At 31.9% G+C, this 27,247-nt stretch overlaps 1 protein-coding gene across 1 annotated transcript in view; it reads left to right on the top strand.

Annotated features, from left to right (window-relative positions):
* LOC148277466 (diacylglycerol kinase eta) overlaps positions 1-27,247 on the top strand; it is a 97,880-nt gene that overhangs the window by 28,552 nt on the left and 42,081 nt on the right. The window contains exons 3-4 of the mRNA XM_088232859.1: positions 8,315-8,442; positions 20,013-20,208. Coding sequence (XP_088088985.1) covers positions 8,315-8,442; positions 20,013-20,208 — 324 coding nt within the window. The remainder of the gene's footprint in view (positions 1-8,314; positions 8,443-20,012; positions 20,209-27,247) is intronic.

Genomic DNA, 27,247 nt, shown 5'->3' with positions numbered 1-27,247 from the left:
TCGCATGATAGGCTAACGCCCTGACTATCACACCACGAGGCCGACAAGACTTACTTAATCTTAATGTAATCCTCTGTCAAAATCTGTCAAAGTAAACAAACTTATAAAAGGCTCTCCACAAACAAAGTTAAATAACAGTGTTATAAGTTAATTTCGATTACTTAACAGTATGTTTTACAACAATGTTTGATTATGTCTAAATGCTTGCAGACTGGCTGAATTTCCTCCCTAGGGAGTTGTTCATATTTAAATTTATTTCAACAAAGGTTTGTTCAAACATTGTTGAATTACTACCTGGTAAAAGAGGAAGTATAAAAATTGGAAAATTGTTTTCAGGCGTTGCCTAGTAGGTGATTTGGTTCAGCCGGATGAATCTCACCCGCGTGATAAGGATTTCAGCTCTTTTACTTCACAAAAGTCAACAGATGGAAGAGTTGAGGAAATGTGGATGTTCAAAACTGGGCAGAATGGTGAATGTTACACAGTGTGTAAAGTGACCACTTAAACCAGCCAACGACAGGTCATAAGCCCTATAAATGCCTAGACTTCCGTATTCCCTTCTCAAAAATGTTTTCCCTCTCTGTTGAAATAAATTTAAGTATGTTTTACCATTACAAAGAATAAACACATTGATTTGAACTATTTACATCAGAAACATTAATAACTGTGAGAAAGTAATATACATTGGAATTTTAAAATTCAACAAATTCACCGCGCTCAACGGAATCAGTTCCGCGGAGTGTTAACTTTTTGCGTTTCGGTAGTTTTAAAACGTCACCGAATTAGTAATGTGATTGAGTTATATCTTTACTAACTTTAAAGTATTTTTTTCAATTTAGATAATTAACAAAATATTCAGACAGTTATAAACTTAAAGCTTTTAAAATAATTTTAATGTTTCGCGGTTAAGTGGGCTTAATTATTTTTTTTAATATCTTCTGTACATGTTTACCTTCTTAAATAAAAAATATTAAATGTGATCCAAAATGCAACTTTTTAGACCCTTTTCACTTTGATGTCAAAAAAATAAAAAACTTCAAACTTCATCGGCCCACTAACGTACACACACCCTGACCCTCACTTTCACACCATAATACACACACCCTCATACACACACCCTGACCCTCAACCACTCACCCACTTACCCTCTCTCTCTCTCTCACACATGCACCCTAATTCTTATTCAATGCCTACTTTTTTTTGTAATATGTATTTTTCGGATATCTGTTATTGGTTTCATTTTATGTTTTTTCTTTTGTCCGTGTATATTTGCTGTTTTACTGTTGATATTGACATCAACTGCATTTGGTTAATCAACACAGTGCTCTATACACCATGGGGTGCGAACAGGATTGAATATGTATTTTATGTAAATTTTTGAAACAAAATTCTCTTTAGCTTGTTTGGGAAGTTTTGAGAAAGGAGGGGAGTTTTTATAAATTGGGAATCTCCGTTTCAAAACATCTTTGTGTACAGTTTACGCTTTTGTATCTCTAAGTTAGTCTTAAATTGTATTATAAATCACTTTAAGCACTTGTTCCGCATGAGGTGCTAAGGGTCGTTCTGCAGAGATAAGAATTATAAAGAAAAATCACGAGCAAATTTGCCAATCGAAAGACACGACGCGTAATGAAATACTCGCGTGTCTTAAGATTTATACGCTTTTCGTTATTTACCGTTTCTTTAGGAGTTTTCCAAGATTTTTCTAGAGTTAGTGAAAAAGCTTTTTCTCCAAATCGTTTACGCTAGTTAGATACATTATAAAATATTTTTACGGAATAATACTTGGAATGTAGTTTATCAAATGACACATTATCATAAATCCCAGTGGTACATAGGGTACTGTATTGGCAAACCAAATGCAGCGTAGTTTTATCGTCTGTTACGTAAAGATAGAATGATCAGTCCTATCCTTTAATTAAATATATCAGTTCGAAAAATATTAAAATGATCTCTTCGCCACTAACACAGTAGAATGAAAAAGAATCGGCATGGCTTTGCTTCTTACGAAAAAACGTGGTCTCACTTTGAATTATAACCATTTCGTTATCCAAGTGACTTGTTCTTCAAAGAATTCAGAGTACTTAACATTATTTAACAGTATAAATTGCGAACGGTAGTAACCACAACCATAATACAAAAGACCTCAATAGGGATCTGATACTAAGTGTAGGGGTCAACACTGTTCTAGCATCGAGACAACACTATTGCGTTGGCAAGAAGGTCCATAACTTTTTGCCAGAATCGTGGAAAAGCGGGAGTGTTGTCAAGTTGCGAAAGGTGTTGACCTCGCTCTTTCATGACATTGGTCGTAGGGAGTCAGAAAGGTTGATGCATGCCGCGGATTGGAAATGCTTACTGGACGTTAAAAATGAAATATTAAAAAAATAATACATAAATTCAAAAAATGTATATACAAATGGCAATCATGAAGTTTAAAATTATATTAAATAAATGGTTTATGTTTTATGAATTTATGTATGTGTATGCGCATGGGTATATGTACATGTGTGTGTATGTATGTATGTATGTATATATGTGTGTATATGTATATGTGTTTATATGTGTATGTATGTATATTTGTATATGTGTGTATGCGTGTATATCTATGTGTGTATGTATATGTATCAAAATGTGTATACGAGTTAGTTTATATTTTATTAGTCTGTGCTTTCTATTAACTTGTAAACCATTATCAGGTATTAAAATGTAATTGCTTATCTTGAAACGGAATATGTACCCTTGTAAGCTGGGCAAAGTTAACATAAAATTGTTTTTTAAAAAAAAAATGGGACTGCGTTTGCTCTTATAATCACTTTTTATTTATTTTATATCTTTATTTTATCTACATTTTTTTCGTTTACATTTTGGTTCATTTTCCATTACAAAAATCCCACACAAGCATGGCCTGTGCTTGGATTTACTAAATTTAAAATACATTATGAAATCTAAGGTTCAGATGCAAATGTAATATATTTTTAAAATATATAAAATAAAAATTGATTGTTACATTCTTGTTGTTTTTTTTCAAACATGAGTAAGTGCAAAATAAAAAAAAGAAAGACGAAAAAATAAAAATACGTGTAGAGCAAAAACTTATTAAATTAGGGAAAAAAATATGAGAGCAAATTAAAAGTTTATCAGGAGAAGAAAACATTGACATTTATATTTTTGACCCAGTTTATAAATGAATTATTAGAAGAAGAGAGGCCTTAATTATCATTTTCCGTTGTGTCTTCAAAATGGGGGTTATACAGTTTAGGGGCAAGGACATTTGCATGCCTCTGGTCCGAGTGTTGATAAGCAAAATGGAATCTCCAACTCTTGATTTCTTCTTTGACTATTGCGGTTTGAGTTTTTTGCTAGTCGTCATTCCGTTGGCATCGTAGAACAACGACGGATGTGCGAAAAATGCGACGTTGACTTTCTTTTATACTCGGTATTGAAAAAGTTATGAAAAGGTTCTTTTTTCAGGTTACAAAAAAAATATGCATAAAATTAACTCAAGTATCAAATTATTTACTTTTGTACTTACCAAGTTGTGAAGTAAGTGTCAAAAAAAAAAAATAACCACTCCCACGTTAAGTTGAAGAAAATCCCATGCGTCATGGTTGTGCAATCCCGACGATTTATAATTTAATAAAAAAGGTTTTCAACTAGCCTAGAGACCATTTAAAAAAAAATATTGACTGTTCATTATTCCTATAAACGTATCACACGACTATATATTAATACTTAAATTCTTCATCATAATAATGTACCTATTCCTTGTTGGAAAATCCGTGCCAACGAATGCATTTAACAAGTTTTTTTTTATCTATTTCAAACACAGGTACGTATTCTTCGTTCACCTAAACACGGAGCGACAACACGTCTCTTACAAGGGAAGCAAATAAATCAATCATAGAATATGTATTGCCTACTTTTTGTATTATATTTATGATTGAATTACTTTCTGCGCATATTAAATCACGACTGAGAATTTCATTTACCTTTTTGATCAAGGTATCACTTCGCTCTTCTCAGGATAGAACACTTTCCATTCCTCGGCAAAGCACATCATTATTTAGCAAGTATTTTTGTGTTCCGGGTGCCAGACTTTGGGATGAGCTATTATTAAAACTTAAAACTCACCTTTCTTTGCCTCCTTTTAGAAATGCCTTAAACATTACTATATTTTCTTATAACCCTAAAATCACTTAATTTTTTTTTCCTATACCATCATCTTGCCCCTTTCCAAAATCTTTACCCGATCCCGCCTTCCTCATCAAACATCGTGTATAACAAAAGTATTTATATTAATAAATCTATATTATGTACCTACATCCTCTATAGAGTAGCTCTAATCTAAATAGAGTAGATCTAGCTAATAAAGTTGCCATTGTGAACAAAAACCATTATGTGATTATCAAGCACGTTAGCTACAGTTTACAGCAATACAACGGGTCGTAGGTACTCAGGTCGAGAAATGTAAGCGCAAACTGAAACCGTCCGTTACACGTTTGTTGTTAAACTAAGAACCAAACAAAAAAAAATGGAACGCTTTTGTTCTGTGCAATAGAGCTAAAGGAGTTCTCTAATTAATTTTTACTCTGAAGTATTTTTTTTCTCTTGTTCCGGTGATTTATTGCTTTGCTCATGAATACAAAGTTTTTTTTTCCTAGTTTGTTTATTTTGTACAATAGTTATTTTTCACGGGTCTGGGTCCATTCCTTCATTCAAAACGGTGTAAATATAATTAAAATGTGGCTGGATAACAATCTCTTAACTTTAAATATTGACAAAACAAAATTTATAACATTTAGTAAAACCACAATGGGACAGCCTAAACAAAACTTTTAATTAAAAATAGGCTCTGAAATACTTGAATCAGTACACCATATAAAATATTTGGGAATAATTATTGATAAATATTTTAAAAGGACAGAACACATAGAATATATAACACAATAAATTAGAAAAATATCTTCAATTCGATACGTAACATCTTATCCCTAATTAAACTCAAATAATTATATTTTATTTTATGTAACTCAATTATAACTTGTGGCATAATAGGATGGGGAGGCACTAGTAAATCGATATTAAAACCTCTCGATTCTGCTAAAAAATCATTAAAATAATTTTTAAAAAGCCCTTTAGGTACCCCAGCGTCAAATTATTTGAAGAATTTGAGATCTTAGATATAAGGCAATTATATATTTTTAGAATAACAATATTTGTGAAAGTAAATTATTCTTTCAAATCCCAAAAAAAACACTCTCACACTACCAGAAGTCAAACTAGAGGATGAGTCATGGGGTCTATCACAAACTCTGAATTTCGGCAAAAGAATTTCAGGTTTCTTAATAATAAATTAAAATTGTATAACTGTATAGTAAGATTAACAAGTAGGTAGTAATGTTATTGATTTTTTGCATGAAAATGTCTGCCTTAAAACAGGTTGTACCTAGTTAGGCAGACTAGACATGATCCAGAGAAATCTATTACCTAAGTGAGTATGTAGTAGATAAATTAATTGTTATTTTTGTTAATAAACTATGTTTATTTTTATTTTTTTTCATTTTTATAACTAAGGTCTTCAGAAAGTTAATGTATCTTTCTGCAGTTGCTTCATTTTTTATAACTTCCTCTGGGTTTTAAAAAAATTGGCCGTATTGCGCGCACATTTGTTTGCAGTTCAACCTCTCGGCGTCAAGCATAGGACAATCGCGTAATGTATGGAGGACGTCCCGAGAGATGAGTCCATCGCAAGGGCAGCAATCATTATCTCTTTTTTTAAATCTATGAAGATATTTTCGGAAAGCACCATGCCCTGAAAGCATTTGAGTTAGCTCGTAAGTCCACCCAAAAGTATCTAATATTTCGGCATCCTTTAAATTTTTGGAAAACAATTTCGTTATTTTGCGTGTATTGCTTGATAAATATCTTTTGTTCCAAGTATCGTATGATTTTTTTGCACTATTTTTTTTATGTATGACATGGAAATATGGTCAAAAAAGAGTTCTCATTTTGGAAGCTTTTTTCGCTAATTCATCCGCTCGCTCATTTTCCATGTTACCATCGTGTGCTTTAATCCATGGTATTGCAATTTCTTTTTTTACATGTTCGGTATTTTTTTCAGCAAGCTCTTTAATTTCACAGATAATTGGATCTGTGGACTTTGAATCATTCAATCCTTGTAAGCTCAATATGCTGTCACTGTGTAGCATAATTGTAGAATTTTTGGATTTTTTTAGTGTCCACTTCATGGCTTCTCTTATAGCCACTAGTTAGCTTTGGAAGACAGTACACTCATTTGCCAATTTTGTTTTTCTTTTAGCAGTTTCAATTTTATTTTTAAAAATGACAACTCTGAGAAATTTACCGAAGTACAAATTTTTACCAACTTTTCACCTGTCTGTTTTTGATTGGTTAGAAAATAAGTATTTCTTTTGGAAATACGTCCAACAGAGTGCAAGTATTTTTTTTATTTAAACTACAAACAATTAAGTGTTAATAAATTAATCGTTTCAGTAAATGGTTTACAATAAAAAAATTCAGGTTATTATACCTAGAAAGCAGAAATATCCCCTTTAGGCTTCCTTGAATAAAAGTCATTTCGAAAATTAAAAAAATATTTGATTATTTAATTTTATTACGAAACATAACATGAATAAAATTCCTGCAAAAAATCGTCAGAAAGATTATTCACCATCATATTATATTTGGTAACCGACCGAAGTTTCGGTTTCAGTTTTCACCAGTATCGGCCAATGAAAAGAGTTTTGGTTTCGGCTAAAAATTGTCCGAAGCTTTGGATCAGCCGAAACCTTTGGTCGGTATGTGTTGGATTACGTTCAGCTGTTCTTGGGTGCATCTTATGGCTCGTGACTCGGCCGCGTGAACTTTGACCTTTATGAGATGAGTGTTGTTAGTTGTCACGTTGTCAGCCAGTCAGTCAAACCAAAAAGCTCTAAAAATAAACAAATTTACTCGTTACATGTATGTCTTTCATTTCATTGTATATTTTATTTAACACTTTGTATCCCGGAGCTGTGTAAACACGTGATTATATAACCACGCGTTATGTCCCGGTCCCGAGTTTTCACGTGTTTTACCAGCTGTCTAAAAAGGTGCATTTTATTGACATTTAGTGACTTTTATAATAATTTTTTTGCTGCTGGTAAACCACGGGATCGGGATACAAAGCACAATAAAAGGAATGAAACTCTATATATTTATTTATTTATACTTTTACAGTGTTTGTATTCTTTTTTTTATATATAATAATGTTTCCTCACTGGGGTGTCCCGTGCCGAGGGAAACATTTTTCAATAAGTAAAACATGCCTTAAATTAGTTATTTAACAAAATTAACATAATAATAAAATAAAAATGTAATTAATCTAATCAACATATTTAGTATTAACATAATAAGCAACTTAAACTCAAATAATCATAAAAAACATAACCAATTGTGCGAACATTGCAATGTGGCTCTCCATAGAGGCCAATGTTGGCAAAACTATCATGCGAAAATGACTTATTAATTTTTTTAAAATAAAAATGAGAAGTTTCGATTGATTTAATCGAGCATTTTCATAATTATGACACTTTTGAAACCCTTCACAAAGCATAAAATTTCACAAAAATGGATCGGGCACAGGGTAAAAATCTATGTGTATTCGGCCGGTGCTCAAAGTGTTAATACTTATTTTAATGCACTCGTAAGGTTTTACAATAAAAACGCCCAATTTCGGCATTTTGACGTGTTTTTTAACTCGTTTGAATCGGTTTCGGCTGAAAATCTTGTTTTGGTCGGTCAGTAATTATATTATACGCTAAATATGTAGTAGACTGATGTACGAATTGATTTTTAAAATTATATAGCACGAGTTGAGTTACTGAGATATTTGCGAAAAACTTTGAAAAAATAATTGTGAGATTTGTAATCATGCTTCACTAACTCAATGGAGAATGCTAAGTTTGCGGTCTCAAGTAGAATAATTTAAATCTGTTTTTGCAAGATTTAGAGATGGTTTTGAATTACGATATTATTTAGGTAGGTATGTTTTTATGTAAAGTTTATTTTGACATCAATAACTAATTTTCTGTTTTTGGTGGAAATTTCTAAGTATCCTTCTAATACCCCCAATAATTATATTACAATTTCGCATTGTTAAATTATCCATGTCAATTATTATTTTTTTTTTTTTTTACTGTGTTATTTAGTATCTGTATAAAAAGAGGTTCTTGTGTTTATTTTAAATCAAATAAATAAAAAGTGGTTTTTTTTACGTAGCTTCGCATTGAAGAGAGCTGTTTCGTTACAGGTGATAACACCTTGCCGGTCGCTGGTACTGTGTGCTGAGACCAGGAGGGACATGGAGGAGTGGTTGTCCGCCCTCAAGGGGGCCTCCCCTGGAGGGCAGCCCGACATGCTAACCGGGGACCATCACTGGTAAGTTTTACTTTTTTATTTTAACACACATATACACTCCTAAAGGTATTGTAGATGTAGAGTATCATCAAATAGAAGTCAATGAATGTAAGAATTTCAGCCACAATATGTAAGTCTCCAAAGGTAATCAGACCGGTGAGGTTCAGAGGATAATCGGTCTTGATTGGGCAGCATATGGCAATTTAAATAAGTTCTTGTTTTTCACTCCATATTTTAATATAGAGTGAAAAAAATGCTCAGATAAAAAAATAAAAAACATTTTCAAAATGGAAAAACAAAAATATACACATACATTTTTTATGGGATTCAAAAAAACGATGATAATAATATTTGAATGAAATAATAAAAGACAATAAATTTAAGTGAATTTTAAAAAAACATCTTTAAAATTAATAACACATTATAGTAAGAGCAGCAATATATTGATTTTATATACATATACTATATAAGTAATTAAAAGTAGTTTTAAATTATAAAAACATAAATGCAGCAGAATGTAAGACTAATGCGTTCTTGCAGTGTTGGCATATGGAGCAGAAACACTTATGTACACTCACCATACTGGCTATAAGGAAGCTCCGTGTAGCGTAGAGAAAACATTAAGGAGCCATGTTACATATAAAACTAACTGAGACACGGAGATGGTCGGTAGAAACGGACGTAGTTGAAAGGGTGGCTAACCTTAAATGGGGGTTTACGGGAGATGTTGTCAGACTAAAATACCAAAGATGAACTAAAGGGGTAGTGTAGTGGAGACCACGTGAAAGACAAAATAAGTAGAAAGAGACTCCCCACAAGATAGTTAGATGATGTTAAGAGAATTGCTGGTGCATGGATGCAGAAAGCAAAAGACAAGAACGTACGAGGAGTATGAGGGAAGCTAATGTTCAGCAGTGGTTGCAGTTGACAGAAAGACTGTGTGATGAAACACTCCTCAAGGGCTCTTCCAAAAATGAAATAAATACAAAAAAAAACTTATTTGTGTGTTAGAAAAATTATAAAGATATATTATGCGTCAGGTCTTTCGTTCATATGTTAACTCTGAATGTTCTCTGAATGTGTCAGAAAAATTCAAATACAACTTAGTTTACGGGCAATAAACTCTCATATTCTCGCCCCAATCCTTCTTCTATAGTTAGAATGTGTTCACACAGATGGCACTTGATTGTCGTGCGCCAATTTACTTCTTGTACTTTGGTTGTAAAGCGCTTTAAAAGTGCTCCAGAGCTCTCTCGAGACACGCTTTCCAGGGAATTTACACCCAGAAATAAATTCTACCCCTTCGTCGTAATAATTTTACTCCCCAATGACTTTTCTCGGTATTTTTGCTTTCCCCCGAAGAAATACGCTTTTTACTTTCAGTGTTTATTTACGAATCTCCAAAACTATTTTATAACGCAACTGGCTCTAGATTTACCGGCGTACATACAAAATTCAAAATACTTTTTGTTTTGTTTTGTTTTGTTTTTATAAAAATGAAGAACTTTCTTAATTTTTTTTTTCTATTATAAACAAAGATTAATAACAAAAACAACGTGACCTCACTGGAGTTACCCGTGCCGAGGACACTTAATAATATATTTGATAAGGTAGTACACTTAGGGCCGGATTTATAAATAACCGTTAGTCAACTCGATTCCATTTTTAACTAACATTAGATATACTGTCCGATAATAGGGATGTATAACTTTTTTTTAATTTTAAATTATTAAGCGTCTATGAAATACAGTCAAATAAAAAATTGTTGTTTTACTACTTTCTTGTAGAATAAGAAATATTTTTTAATTTATAATTTTGAATTCGCACGAAAAACGGTACATTCCTTTAGCCACGCCCCTAATACGTCTCGATTCGTGTAAATTTTTAACTGTGTTTGTGACCGTTTAAGTAAAAAAAAAAAACCCTCAAGAATTTGGAGGTCACAGTTATCAAGCAAACCGCGTTTTTGTAGGAACATATTATTTAATAATTTATTTTTTAAAGTTATGCAAGTCTCCACAGTATCCATATGGATTTTGAAAGTACAATGAATTATTATTCTAGTCTAGTCGGGTCTCACATAAATTCTATTGTTGAAAAAGCTTACCAAATCCTGGGCTCCATTTTTAGAATTTCCAAACCTTTTAAAAAACCAAATACATTAAAAACTTTATACAACACTTTTGTACGCAGTAATTTGGAATTTGCATCCGTTGTGTGGAGTCCACAATACATAACAAACATAGAAAGGATTAAAAATGTTCAACGAAAAATTTTTAAATACCTAGATTATAAAAAAAATAAAACGCTTAGTACCTATAGCCAATCTGCCAAACAAAATGGACTTTTTACCCTTGAAAATAGACGCACTGTATCTGAATTATGCTATTTACATAAATTATTAAATAATAAAGTAGACTCTTTTGACCTACTCTCCAAAATTAATCTCAATGTCCCCTTTCGCGTAACAAGAAATAAGTATTTGTTCCATCTGCCAGTCTATAGCACTAACTATGCACAACACTTTTTCCTCTATCGTTCTTGCTCTAACTATAATGCTTTTTTTTCGTCTATAGATATATTTTACATGCCCTTTAATTTATTTAAAAATAAATTAAGTCTCCTTTATTTCTGGCTGCGATATGATCCCACTTACTATTTGATGATGCTCACACTTACACACACCTGAACACTTACTCCTAAACTAATACACATAAACACACATCTACACTTACTCTCATACAAATACAAATAAACACACCCTTTTGTTGTAACACAACTTAATAATTTGTATGAATCTTATTTAGAAACTTATCTGGTGTGCTGGTCTGTCTTTAAACGGTTTTTTTTTTATTGTTACTATATCATTGTCGACTGTTTGTTTCCATAAATAATAATAATAATCATATAATAAATGAATAAATAAATCAATTAATAACTTACAGTAGACCGATGTAAACAGTCTGTGTTTTTTACTGTCCTACTTGTTTTGCTTATCAAAGTCGACGTGACGATACTTGCACTCTCCGTTGGTCCATCCCCAGTGGTGTAGTCGGGCCGGAACGCACTGGAGCGCCTCTCCAGCTCTGGTCAGGAACAAATTTTATGTTTCAAAAAAATATCTTCTGAAGTCTCTTCAAACAATTCTAAATAATAACAAACGTGTTTATTGCCAATAACCGGCAAAAGGCTAAACATGTGTCATTGCACATGTTGTCATCTCATTCTTTTAAAAGATTTCTGCCAGTAATAAAAGGTTGGAGTTGATAATGCTTTTGAGTGTATATGTTTTATTGACCTACTAATTATGTGAAAAAACTGCCTTTTGAAAATACCCACTTTTCCTCGTAACGTTTTTTTCTGCATAACATTTTATTTTCAGTACACGCTTTTATAAAACACAGATTTTATGTTTAAACAAATAATATTTCAAAAATTTTCGAACTGCATGGTCATATAAAGGTCTCGTCGCATCGCGTGGTTTTTAAGAGTGATTTAATTTTTAAATTGTAATCCTTACAGAACAATAGATCGTGTTTTTTAGTAATATACACATATTTTTAATTTCATTCGTTTCTATGTAATGAGCGTACGCTTTGATTTTTTATAATTATTATTTGTGTATCTATTAGTGAAATTTTTGCAAAGCAGGGTGGATTTAGACAATTTAAGTTATTAACTGGATTATATTTGTCTTTATATATTTTTAATATCTCTAATATCTCAAACATAAAATGAGTGAAAAGCGTAAAAAAAAAAACAATAAATATATTTTTTGCTAAGAAATGCAAAGTTTAAGAGCAAAACTTCGTGGTGACGGTGCACTACGGTACTTATTTAGGATTACACCATTGTCCATCCCTGTCGTTTGGGGACGACTTTTAGCTCGGATTTGTATAGAGTGTTATCTCTATATATTATATCTCAATGATTGTGATTCATATCCTTCGAATCCTGATTTACAATGAATTTTTTTTTAAATCTTTCTCTTCGGTTATATTTACATGATTTATTTGGGTAATTCTTGTATTATAGACTTCATAAATTGAAAGCCTTGGCTCTATCGATTCCACGTCATTTAATAACCTCTGGTATCAAATTGCTTTACATTTGCAAGCTATCATAGATTTATTGCGCTAAGTATCTTTCAATACAAAATATTTTTCTGTACAAAATGGGTAAACATTAAATATAAACTTTGAATGTGCTTGCTTCTGACAGTCCTTAAATAAAATAATTTTGTATTTTTCGTATTTTATTTATATATTTATTAGACACTTTATATACATATACAATATAAATACATATAAGGGCGGGCATATTGCCTTAAGGCAATTTATTCCTACCTACCCAAACCGTTCAGTTTGAGAAAATTAAAAATACATGGACATATTGAATCTTACAATTTTATACAAAAATTAAAAGCAAAGATTAACAAAAATAAATTTAAATAAAAAAAAATAACACTATACTATGAAGAGAGGAGAAGCGATGGGAAGGAAAAAAGGAACAATTTAAAAATTTAGAAAGTGACATTTCAATCTTGACTTAAATGTAAATAAAGAAGGGGCGTCTCTAACATTAGTGGGTAGATTATTCCACAATCGAGCGGCTACTACTGTGAAAGAGGAGGCAAGAAAATTAGAGCGATGACAGGGTATTGAAAGGGCTCTCTCGTTACTAGAACGAAGAGATAGTCCGTGTTGTGAAAGAGGTTGGATGAGCTCTCTCAGATAAACAGGCAAAGTGGGATTATTTCAAATATTGTGAATAAGTGATAGAATGTGAATGTTTCTTTTATGCCTGATACTGAGCCAGTGTAGTTTGTATGAGTTGCTGATATTTTAAGGTAGTTTTTCTCCAAATACGGGCATTAGTCTAATAAGAAAGTTCAGTGCTACGGGAAATTCGATATAAAAAATGTTTTCGTAAGAAAACGCAGTAAAAATTAGAGCGTGGCAAATTATTAATACACGGCGAATTTTCTCTAAAACGTATGAAAATTTAATAAAAATGAACTAATTTAAATGACGTCACAATTTCTTCAAAATCAACCAATGATAAAGTGTTGCTATAGATGGCCGGTTTCCGAGAACCGAACCCTTCAATCAGGACAACTCACCGAAGAGAACTAATAACGTCATAAGCGCAGTAATTGAAAAAACACATAACTTTGAAAAATCGTAGCGACAGTAACACGGTACAATATAGACTTCGCTTGCGCCTGTAAGGCACATAAAATAATAACATTACGAGTCAAAAAAAGAGGTCAACACATCTTAATAAAAGACCTTAACAACTTTTAAACTTTTTGACTTCGAAGTTTTATAATACTATACCTGATCTTACTATCGTCAAATCGCAAAGCAGTAATAAACCGTGGCATAAGCAAATGAAAACTAAATCTGCAACTAAAACTATGATTTCTCATACAAAAATGTACCTTTTGATCACGTTTCACCATTTATTGTAGACAACAGGGCCGGAATTAATTAGAAAAATAATAATTATATGAGTATAATAAATTGTTTGCATAGATTGTTATAATAGAATGGTCAGCGCATTTGCCTACCATGCAAGAGGTCTTGGGTTCGATTCCCGACATGGTTGATATGAAATATTAAATTTAATGGGTGTTTTTACACTAAAATATTTCATAGTCCCTGGACTGGTAAACTGGAGACCTGAAGCGTAAGACTGATCATTTTACCTTCATGTAACAAAAACGATCAAGATTCATACGCTGCGATTGGTGTACCAATGCAGTGTCCTATGCACCATTAGTTGCGAAAAGGGAATGATGGATAGATTGTTTGAAATGTACGTAAATAATAAAAATGTAACATCAATAATTATCCACATTATTCAGGTTTTTTTTTTATATTTACAAATAAAACGAATCGAAGAATCGGGTTGTGGTCCCGTGGCTAGTGTTGCGGACTCACGGGCCAGAGGTCCGAGGTTCGAACTCCACTCTACCACAACATGATTTCCATTTTCTGAAAGTGAGTTATTTATAACTCGTAGAAAATGGCCACAAAAATTGAAATATTTGGGGTAAATTATAAGAACGCTCATATTTATTTAAAAAAAAAAAAACATTACTCCTGTTCCGCTTTTGGTAGTTGCAATGAGAAAGATCAGTGTTACGTGAAATTGAATGCAAAAAATGGTTTCTCACACGCGCTAAAAATTAAAGCATTTAATGGTTTGGCTAAGTTTCTCGAAAATGTACAAAAGAATTGATAAAAATGGTTTGAATAAAAAATATTCTTCTTTAAAACGTCACACGTTCAGGTAAACAATAACCAATTCATTATGGCGTTGTTATTATATTGTGATTGATTTCTGGGTTGCCGTGTTTTTCAGCGTTAAACGATATCTGGATATTTGGTAATCAGGATAACTACTACTACTACTACCGTCGCGCCGTTTCCCCGTAGGAGTAGGCAGAGAGAATGGACCGCCACACACGTCTATCCTGGCAAACAATCTTAGCCTCTTCCACATTCATACATCTTGTCATACATGCCCTTCGGTTCTGTCTGCTTTTGACATGACCAGACTTAAGATTTTTGTTTATCTGATCATGCCACGTCTTCCTTGGTCGTCTTCGTCTCACGTTGCCTTCCATTTTCGCCATATATACTTGTTTTACCATTCTTTCGTCGTCCATTCGTTCTACGTGACCGAACCATCTCAGAGACCGTATCTTAATCTTATCAATTATACTTGACTCAGATTTACACTCTCGCCTGATTTTATCATGTCATACATTGACTTCTCATACATTCGTACAGATCGCATTTCAACCGCGTTCTCTCGACTTTCATCCTTCTTCTATCAGTTCCATGTTTTACTCCCATACATAAGTGTTGGGACTAAAACTCCGTTGTGCTGGATATTATTTATTGTTTCAGCATTTACTTTGTGGAAAGACATTTTGAATTCGTTTCAAATAAAACACTTAGGACTTTTACCACATAAAATGGTAGCAGTAAATATATCGGCCAAACTGCGAGAAATTTAAAAGTTAAAGTTAATGAACACCGCCGTGGACTTTCTAGCAATATTTTTTCTGAATTTGCAAGCTATGTTATCGATACAAACCATTATTTTAATTTCCATAAAATTAAACGTTTACATTTTGTCTCAAATAAAGGTATTTTAATAAACAACATAATATTGATATCCAAAAAAATGCAAATTCAGAGAAAACTTTAACTAACAATATTTTATTCCCAAATTCTGCACCCCTGCTGTCAATATTCCCCATAATTAGGAAAATCCCACCGCCTCCACCTCATATTGCCTTGCCCCTACCAACGATCCTATCAGTACTAATCTGTGTATATATTTTAGTTTAGTTTATATTTACACCTGATAACGGGTATTTCAGATACATAATTCAAAGTGTTTTATTTTAAATAAATTCAAGATGACTGGAGTTCATCGGAGACTTGGATTCACCCAAACGTTTTTAATTTTGGGGGCCATTTTTAACGAGTTATAAATAACTCACTATTAGAAATGATAATGATAATGAAAAGAAAGGATAAAATGAATTTTTAAAAGTATGATAAATAATACAGTGATTTGGTACCACATTAAAAATTTACCCAACAATACGATATTTGAGTTCGTCCAAATGTTCGTAGACAAAAGACTGGATTTCACCCGCTCGGGAGTCATTGTGTAAAGTGGCCACTTAAACAAGCCAATGACAGGTCATAAGCCCTGTAAAGGCCTAGACTTTCATATTCCCTGAATCCAGTCTTTTGTCAACTCAAATATTGTAATGAAACCAACTGGTCCAAGAAGAAGTTTAAAAATTGGAAAATTGTTTTCAGGCGTTGCCTAGTATTTGAAATAATTCAGTCAGATGAATTTCTTCACAACAATAAAGGTTTCAGCTCTTTAACTTCACTAAAATCAGCAGATGGAAGAATTGAAGAAATATGGATGTTTAAACATAGGCAAAATGGTGAATGTTACACAGTGTGTAAAGTGGCCACTTAAACCAGCCAATGACAGATCATAAGCCCTGTAAATGCCTAGATTTCCATATTCCCTTATTTAAGGTATTCTCCATCCCTGTTGTAATTTGTTACCTAGCAATGTTCAGTAAAGTTAATTGTTTCGTGGAAGATTCTCGTTTACGAATAGCGCCCTTTTTTATTTGTTATTTTAATATCTCCTTTATGTTTTATTTCCTGATAACGATCCGGATATTTGACAATGAGGATGACTGGAGTTTGGATTAACGGATTTCTACTGTTCACAAATAATAAAGTGTTAGGTCTTGCACTTTGAAAAGGATTTAAATTAATAAAAAAGTATTAAGTTTATATTTGAAGCACTAACTTTGTGTTTATTCATAAATTTGACAACTTAGAAATCTTAGAAATTAAAAAAGCGATTCATAATAAGAAAACAATAATTAATAACCAAATAAACAATGTTTCTTTTACTCCTCTCCTGTCTTACTTCGAAAATAATGATATCAAATTACCACCCGTGTAAGGAAAAAACGACTTGATTTATTGGGTCGACGTGTAGTATTTAGTAAACATGATAAAAATAAAAAAGGAATCAATTCATGAGTTACGTAAACATTGACGAAGAAGCTTGTTTGCTTTGAAACCGGTCGGTGAAAAATAAAAATCAGTAGTTAAAAACAAAGCTGTTTTATTTTTTTTATTTTAGAATAAAAAAGTATTTAAGATGGCACGAGTCATTCTTTTGGCATCAAACTACTTTATATTCTTGTTCGAAAGATTGCGAGTGGCGGGCTTTACCTTTCCTTATAACGGCAGTTCCTGAGTGATTTGGACATCAATTTATTATTCAACACACCTTCCACGGGGATCGACGTGAGAGAGGTATTTTATTTACAAGAATGAAGCGTGCAAACACTAGAGAAATGGGATGACAATGCAATACCCTAGAATTACCATTTCAATGGTTTGTGGGAAACACCCAGGTAAAAAAAAATATTCTCTTGTAAGGAGACGTTTAGTTCACATCGTCATTAGGTAAATTGGGAAATTCTCACCCAGCGTTAAGCAAAATGCGACGAATTCTGATTATCTGTTACATAAAGGTATCGTGATCAGTTTTACGCTTCATGTTCCAGTAGGGCTGCCACCTTTCAAAAAGCCCAGGCCTAGAGGTTTTGGATAATTCGCTTTTCTTATAAAAAAAAACGTTTATTTTTTTAATAATAATTTATTATTTTCTTTACAAATTTATTGCAAAAAAATAATATACATACTTAATAACAGGGAATCTATATAAAACCAATTAATGTAAAATGAAAACGGAGTGTTCTCTGTTTATGATAGTCTCCATCTAACATGGCACAGCCTGTTCTAAGATGGAGATTTTCTATCTTTAGAGCATAAGTAGTCCCATACTAATAAAACAATAACATAAAAAAGAAAAACTAACACTACTTAATTATAAATGCCTAACTAATCAAACGTAAGATATTAAAAATCATTATTATACAAATATAAAGCATATATATATGTGCCAAGAATACATGTTACTTAAACATAAATAATATAGGATAATATATAATAAAACAAATATAAAGCAATGGAATACATAAAAATATAAATAATATGTGTACCAATTATATAAAGTACTACGTTTTTTGATTTACATATATTTTTCAAAAAAATCTCTCCCTACACTATTTATATGTGCAGCTATTTTTATTTTAAAATTTGTTTTACATTTTGAGTCTTTTATATTTGGCAATAAATCATTAAATATTTTTGGAGCAATTACATTGTATTGCTTTTTACCAAAGGCGGTTGATACAAATGGGACAATACAGTTAATGTGTGTTGCTGAACGAGTGTTTATATTTTGTTGGGTTCATTTGACCTCACTTAATTTATCATAAAATTTAAGTAGTAGACACCTCACAAACAATTGTCCTACGTCCAATATCTTTAACTCAGCGAATAGATCTTCCGTTTAATACCTCAAGGGTTTTTTGAGAATGATCTTTGATAATTTATTATCTTTATATATATATAATTCCTCTGTACGTGTGATGTCACTGAACTCCTTCTAAACGGGTTAACCGATTTACGTGTGGTTTCCGGCGAAATGTAGATCTTTGCGCCGCGCGTGTTTGTAGATATTAAAATTTTCAATCGAATCTGTAATAAAATAGTTAGAAGCATAAATCTTTTTTTTCATCGACCTACCAGGGTTGCATTCGACGAGAATGCATAAAGGATGTTGTTTTAGATTCTTTCTTTACATTCCCTTTATTTTTTTCCCATTTATTTCTTTTTGCTGGATTTTTGATTTTTTCTGAAGTACTAAAATAATATCAACTAACATTCAATACTGATATAATAACTTATATTTACATATAAGTTATTAATTTAAAAAATACTTGGTACACTTCCACTTATTTATTTTGACCAATTAGCGCTTTCACCCTCCAGTCTGAAGATGCCCATTAGAGGGGTGAAAGCGCCAAGTCCCAAGTCCAAGTCTTTTTAAAATTAATAACTTATATGTAAATATTAGTTATTACATCATTACAATGGAATTCCATCAAGAATTGTCAATAAGTAATTTAAATGAAACATTCAATACATTTTTTTAAATCCCATTCATGAATAACATGCACCCCTGTTGGCGAGAAGAGTTGAGTTAGACGTTTGCAAAAATAATTCTATATTTGAAAATGAATTATCTTATGTTTTGGAATGCAACCATAAACAAGTACCTAGATACCTACTTATCCCTCCAGTCTGAAGATGCCCATTAGAGGTTGAAAGCGCTAATTGGTCAAAATAAATAAGTGGAAGTGTACCAAGTCTTTTTTAAATTAATAACTTATATGTAAATATTAGTTATTACATCATTACAATGGAATTCCATCAAGAATTGTCAATAAGTAATTTAAATGAAATATTCAATACATTTTTTTAAATCCCATTCATGAATAACATGCACCCCTGTTGGCGAGAAGAGTTGAGTTAGACGTTTGCAAAAATAATTCTATATTTGAAAATGAATTATCTTATGTTTTGGAATGCAACCATAAACAAGTACCCAGATACCTAGTTATCAATGAAAACTCTGTTTCCAACAATCCTTATTCGCAAGACAACGTTTGGGCAGGACAACGTCTGTCGGGTCCACTATTATAATATAAATTATATTTAAAGCTTTGTGGTTATTTATTAAAATAAAACTAGCGAACCCGACAGACGTTGTCCTGCCCAAACCTTGGCTTGCCTGCTATTACCTTGGAAAAATACTTTTCATTGATAAGTAGGTACCTAGGTACTTGTTTATGGTTAAATTCCATAACTTAAAATTATCAATATTCAAATATTGAATTTAAGTATTAGTACAATTCCAAAATAAGAAATTTTCAAATATAGAATTCTTAGCAGAACAAAGAATCTACCTTACTTTACCCGATAAGACCAAAATCTCTTTTTTTTATTGTGGACTGGCTGGCATAATGACGTTCAATTTATGTAATGTATCAAAACTCGTTTATTAAGAATATATTAATTTATTAACTTATACATATATTTGTTTCGTTCCAGGTACGCCACGTCGCACGCGCGGCCGACGTACTGCAACGTGTGCCGCGAGGCGCTGCACGGCGTGCCGCCGCACGGGCTGTCGTGCGAGGTGTGCAAGTGCAAGGCGCACAAGCGCTGCGCCGCGCGCGCCCCGCCCAACTGCAAGTGGACCACGCTGGCCTCCGTCGGCTCCGACATCATCGAGGATGGGGAGGGGGTGAGTCGAACATACCGAACTATTCAAACTGCTAAAGTGCCTACGAATGAGAAGCTCAGTGCGACAAAAAATTGGATGCAAAAAATGTTTTCTTACACGCGTTAAAAATAACAGCATCGAATTGTACCTACGGCAAAGTATCCCGAAAATATTTGAAAAACATAATAAAAATTAAACAACAACAAACCATCACGCCGTTTTCAAGTAAGGGTAGGCAGAAAGGAAAGAACGCCACAACAATCTTTGCATACAGATCTCGCTTCCTCTACTTATTCCGACTTATTCCGATTATTCCGACTTTTGACATGTCCATCTTCAAGTATTTGTTGGATTTGGTCATGCCATGTCTTTCTCGGTCTCCCTCTATTTCTGCATCCATCAACATTCGCATTGTAAATATTCATAGCCGTTCTTTCGCTGTCCATTCGTTCTACATGTCCAAACCAGCGCAGAACTCCTTTCTTGATTTTGTCGATAATGCTTGTCTCAGCCTTACATAATGTACGGATCTCAACATTCGTGGATCTATCGTACATATTTTTACCACACATTCGCCTGAGAGATCGCATTTCGACAGAATTCAGCATACTTTCATCCCTGTTTTTCCAAGTCCATACTTCGTTCCTATTCATCAGGGTCAGGACCAGGACTCCGTTGTGAACTGCCAATTTTGTCTCGTGTGACAAACATTTATTTGCCAAGGTCGATTTAAGTGCACCGTTCATTCTGTTCCCGGCACTCACCCTCCTTTTAATATATTTCTCAGTCATTCCATCCCTAGTAAACATACTTCCCAGGTACAAAAATTCCTCTACTTGTTTTAGTATAACTTCATTCACAGAGATTTCACATTTAGTCATACTTTTATTTCTTTCAAAAACCATCACATTCGATTTATCGACATTCATCAGCAAATCGAATTATTTCAATAAATTTTAGCTGCTTTGAACTACGTCATATGTTCTTGCAAATCAACCAATTAACCACAGCGTTATTATGTGTTATGACATATTTCCGGTTTTCGGAAGTCAACTCACCAGTCAGGACAACTTACCGACCACAACTAGTGACGTCATGGGTGGAGTAATTTCAAAAACTTAAAAAAAATATAGCAATTTATTATATTTACATTATATGTGGATCGCATCAATCACATTGAATCAGTCCAACATCGCTTGCTTCGAAAAGTAGCGTGGACGCTTGGACTAGAGAGAGGTAGCTATTCTTATGCTGATGTTGATGTTACCTATCCTCTTAATAATCGGGTTGTGGTTCTATGGCTAGTGTCTCGGACTCTCAGCGATTTTACATCAGCAGTTTGTCAATTGAATGTTTTGATAATTATTTTTTTACATACAGGAAAGGTATTTTTGAAAGACGGAAAAGACCAACACAAATTTTTATTTATTTATTTTTTTTTTTTTTTTTTTTTTTCATTGATAAATCCTTACAGATTACATTCATGTAAGAAAATATTTTTAATTTTAAAATTCACATTCTACTGTTAATAATAATATTTTTAACATCTTTTGTAAAGGTTGTCTGAGTCTTTTGTTTAGTTTTGTCCGGTAGTTTATTGTATAATTTGTGTAGGGTATTGTTGAGCTTGAGAAGCCAGTTAGAGTATAACTCTACAATATGGACTCCTTACTACAACTGTCACCAAAATTCTCTTGAAAGAGTCCAAAAAAAATTCTTACGGTTTATAAATTTTAAACTTAGAATCAGTCATGAATTTTTAAATTACGATTTTTTACTAAAAACATTAAATTTGTTAAAACTTAACGATAGAAGGAAAATTATAGACCTTTTAAATTTATTCAAAATTGTAAATTCAATATGGGATTGCCCTGAACTGTTATCTCTCATCAACTTCAGGGTGCCTGGAAGAATGACTAGACAGGTGCCACCGTTTTGTAGCAACAATTCACGGACAGTGCATACTTGAAATGCAGTATTAAATAGACTTCATGAATTCGGCAATAGTTATTCCCACGAATCTGATATATTTAGTGTAGGGAATTGTTCCTATAGAACAAACCTTTTGAACTTTTTCAAAGATGGTGAATGGTAATTATATTTATTTATTCATGCATTTCATAATAAATATATACAGTTTTTTGTTCACTTTGCCTAGCTGTGTGAAACAGTAGTTATGATTTTCTTGTTGTTTTACTGTAGAATGTTTTATTATTTAAACTTTCTACTGAATACGCTGTATAATTTTTAGGCTATTTTTTTAAATATAAGTATTGTATAATTTTTGGTGTGATTTTTTTTTTTTAAATCTTGTTTTTAATATTCATGTTTTTGAAAAAAAAAATGTATTAAGCCAAATATGTTAATATTATTAATATTTGTAAAAGGCAGATTTGCCGTTTATGTTAATAAAATAAAATAAAATAAATAATTTAAGTCCATGGTTAATTAGTCTCGATTGTTCTTTTCTCATTTAAGAAGGTTGTGTACGATATTTTTCTGATATTCTCGTATTGTGTTCATGTTTACTACAGTTTTTTTCAAGTTTTAATTCTTCGCCTACAATTACATCAGTGACTAATTTATAAATAAATTTTAAGGATTCTAGTTTAAAGAGGTCAGGTACATTTGATTATTTAGTTTGTTTAAAAAGTTCTTAAGTTGCTGTTAGATAGGGTAGGTCATATACTAACTTTAATATTTTATTTTGCTGTCTTTGTAGTCTGTTTATGTCATTTTGATTTCCTGTTCCCCATAGTTGCTGCATAAAACATATTTTATTTTTTACATAGGCTCCGTACATTCGAATTTTTTCCGTTTTTAGAACAAAGCTTTTGATTTTTTTCGACTCGATAATGTCGCCACTTTGCTAATTAAATTGTTGATATGAATTGTCCGTATCAATTGTCTGTCTAGTCCTAAGTATTTAACATGTTCAATTTCAGTTAGTTCATTATTTATGATACTAATTCTAATACTTTTTCTTTAAAAAAATCATACAATTTGATTAAGTTTTCAGGTGCGGAAAATGGGACCGCGAAACGTCAATTTTGTCGATTAAAAGTAAAAATAAAATAAAGTAAGGAGCAAAATAAGTCCGACGTGCAGTTATCTTTTTCCCGCAGCATCGGGAAGGCATTTGCGAGAGGGTAACAGGAAAATAATGTTCAAATACCTGTTCATTAAAATTCCTTACACCGCATATCCTCTTAACTAGTACAATCTAATTCTATATTATTTGGTTCTTAAAAAGTTTAACAATATTTATTACTGCCGCAAAATGGACAGAAAATTATCTAATGCTTTTTTCTTCTAAAAGTATCCCAAATGACGGAAACACAGATAAAAATTATGAGTTCTGAACAGAAATTAATGAATTGACATCACAAAGATTTTACGCACTCCTTGGGAAGAGGGAAAAATATTCTTAGTATGTCCAAATGTTTGTGGACAGGGCTGGATTTGACTGCTTACTGAATAAAGATTGAAATTTATTGCAACAGAGAGGGAAAACTTTTTTGAGAAGGAAATTCAATCGAATTTCCATCTTTGTGAACTCTATAGAGTGAAATTCAGCTTTGTCTAAAAATATTTAGGCACACCAAAAATATTGTTTACTGAACTGACTGGTAAAGAAAGAAGCATTATTTTTTAAATTGAAGGCCTGAAGGCGTTTCCTAGCTAATTAAATAATTCAACTAGTTGTCGGGTCGGGATGGTCGGGATGGTCGGGTTGTGGTCATGTGGCTAGTGTCTCGGACTCACGGATCAAAGCTCCGTGGTTCGAATCCGACTCTACCCCAACTTGATTCCCATTTTCTAATTATAAAATAAATAAAAATAGGGCACAAAATGCCGAACGCTCTTAAAGTGGTACGGAAGGTCTGTTGATGCCTGTCAATAGTCCGACTTCTCTTGAATGAGTTTTCACCATCAGATCCTCACAGAGAAATTAGAAGGAACATACTTTTTGCATTTCATATAAGCCTTGTACATAATAAACAAGGCAAAAAATAGGCAACTCCTTTATTTTTTGTAAAAATATTGAGTTATTTACAACTCGTTGAAAATGGCCCTTAAAATTTATATTTGGGAAAATCATACGAACGCAAATATTTATTTTTCTTTAAAAAAATAAAAAATCTCACTAAACATTGAAGGTTTTAAGCTCTTTTACTTCACAAAAGTTAACAAATGGAAGAGTTCGGGAAATTTAGATGTTTAAATATAGGCAGAATGGAGAATGTTACACGACGTAAAATGGCAGTTCATAAGCCCTGTAAAATTACATTTATAATTCTTCTTTATGTAACACTGATGGAAAACATCGTTAATATATTTTTTGTAATTTATTTATGTTATTCTAAAAATATTATTGATTAAAATAAAATAATCTTTTGTAAGACGTCTCTCCCCATTATGTACACAAGAATTGTTTATTTCTTTTACGTAATGGGAAACGTTAATGTAAATATATGTATTTGAGTAATGTAAAAAATGTATTTAGTTGTAATATTGTATAATAATAATTTGTTCTAAATAAATAAAAAAAAATTTATTTTTTTTAAATGCTAAGAATTCCATTTTGAAGTCTAAAAAATGTTTTCGCTTTCTGTTGCCATAATATTCCATATTTTGTCCATCAAAAGTTAAGCAATATTATTTTATTACTCCCGCAAAACGGACACAAAATTATCTCATGTTTTTTTCATCAAAAAATACCTCAAATGACGGAAATAGAGATAAAAATTATGACTTCCATTCAAATCGATATGACAAAGATTTCACTCACTTCCTGGTAAAAGAAAAAACTGTTTTAGGAATTCTTTTATCAAATGAAATATTTATCAGAACGTTTCTGTATTCTGTCATTGATAATAAATCGTATGGCTATTATATTTAATTTTTTTTCTTTATGATAAAAAAATATTTCCATTCTTATGATTGACCCAAATATTTCAATTTTGGGGGCCATTTTCAACGAGTTGTAAATAACTCACTATTAGATAATGGAAATCAAGTTGCGGGAGAGTGAGGTTCGAACCTCGGACCTCTAATCCGTGAGTCCGCGACACTAGCCGCGGGACCACAAATCAGTTTAATTTATCATTCAAAAATCAAGTCATTTTCACACAGTTTATTTATTTGACACTTTATATACATATACAATAAATATACATATAAGGGCGGGCATATTGCCTTAAGGCAATTTCTTCCTACCTACCCAAACAGTTCAGTTTGAGAAAATTATAAATACATGGACATATTGAATCTTATAATTTTAAACAAAAATGAAAAGCAAAGATTAACAAAAATAAATATATATTTAAAAAAAAATAACACTATACTATGAAGAGAGGAGAGGGGGTAGGAAGGAAAGAAGAAGGATAAAGGAACAATTTAAATATTTAGATAGTGACATTTCAATCTTGACTTAAATGTAAGTAAATGTCTCTAACATTAGTGGGTAGATTATTCCACAATCGGGTGGCTACTACTGTGAAAGAGGAGGCAATAAAATTAGAGCGATGACAGGGTATTAAAAGGGTTCTCTCGTTACTAGAACGAAGAGATAGTCCGTGTTGTGAAAGAGGTAGGATGAGCTCTTTTATATAAACAGGCGAAGTAGGATTATTTAAAATATTGTGAAGAAGTGATAGAATGTGAATGTTTCTTCTATGCCTAATACTGAGCTTGTGTAGTTGCGTGTGATACTCGGTTAAGTGGTCAAATTTGCGAAGATTAAAGATATAACGAATACAAATATTCTGCAATCGTTCTAACTTATCAAGTCATTCAGAGTTAGCATCTGGATAATATACATTCGCGTAGTCAAGGAGTGGAAGAAGTAAGCTCTGGACTAATGTTTGCTTAACATTTATCGGCAAGAAATTCTATAATCTTTTAAGAGAGTACAAACTGCTATAAAGTTTACGACTAACTTCGTTAACCTGATCGTGCACCCTAAATGCTTATGAATGATAATACCTAAGTTTTTTAATTTTATTTTATTTAAATCTTAAAGTAGGGCACACATATCAAACATATTGTTATGCGTGTTCTAATAATAACATTGCAAATATATTTAATTTATAAATTATTTATCACATATGTCTTGATCATTATTTAAAATTTTGATATGTTTTTTTCTTCATAAATAACAACAACGTACAACTCCTGGGAACATAATATAATGATATTCATGTCTTATATGTTTTATTAATAAATAAAATAAAAAAAAAATAAAAAAAAATATTTTTTTCCATTTCGTAATACTTTTTAATTGCTTTAAATAAAATTGAATTTTGTGACTTTGCCTTTTTCCTAAATGGAAGTCTAATTTTGTTCTTTTCTCTAGTATTGTGATCGTGTTCATGCTGGTTCCGATCAATTTTTTTCCAAAATTCTGTTTTTTTATTAGAGTTTATAATTTTATGAACAAATATCATTGTATTGTAAAAAAATTCTTTATTTATATGTTAATAATTTCATTTTATTTACCATCGACTTTACCCTCGCGCATCTGTTTTTTTTTCAAAATGATTCTAAAGGCTTTATTTTGTAATACAGTTAGTTTATCTATGTTTTCTTTGTTTGATAAAAATGAAATGCTACTACAGTAGTTAACGTGTGGTTCAATAATTGCTTTGTAAATAGTTTTGCAAGAGTCCTTATCAATAAATCTTCTGATCCTTCCCAAAATTGATATTTTTTTGCAATCTTATTTATTACCATCTTAGCGTTTTGGTGAAATGTAAGTTTTAAATCCAACATTACACCTAAATATTTCATTTCAGTGACTTCATTAAGTTTTTGACTGAAGTCATGAATGGAATTTCTGTACCATCTATTTTGAAAAGAGGAAGTGTGGAAAAATTCACTTTTGAATACATTTCGACCCTTTCTGGAATGTGCTTCTTCAATTTGGTCCCAATTCCAAAAGACTCATATTAACAATATTGTGTCTAACACCGTTTTCTAAGAAAAATAGCATGGTTGATCAGATTGTAATAGAGTGATTATTTCTATTTTGAAATGGAGCAATCTCTTTATCTGCCTT

This window comes from Micrasema longulum, unplaced genomic scaffold (genome assembly GCF_059751315.1).
Source record: "Micrasema longulum isolate JH-2025_06_02 unplaced genomic scaffold, ASM5975131v1 h1tg001030l, whole genome shotgun sequence".
NCBI lineage: Eukaryota > Metazoa > Arthropoda > Insecta > Trichoptera > Brachycentridae > Micrasema > Micrasema longulum.
Note: the sequence above shows the minus strand (reverse complement) of the source record. Positions and strands in the feature narration are given on the sequence as shown.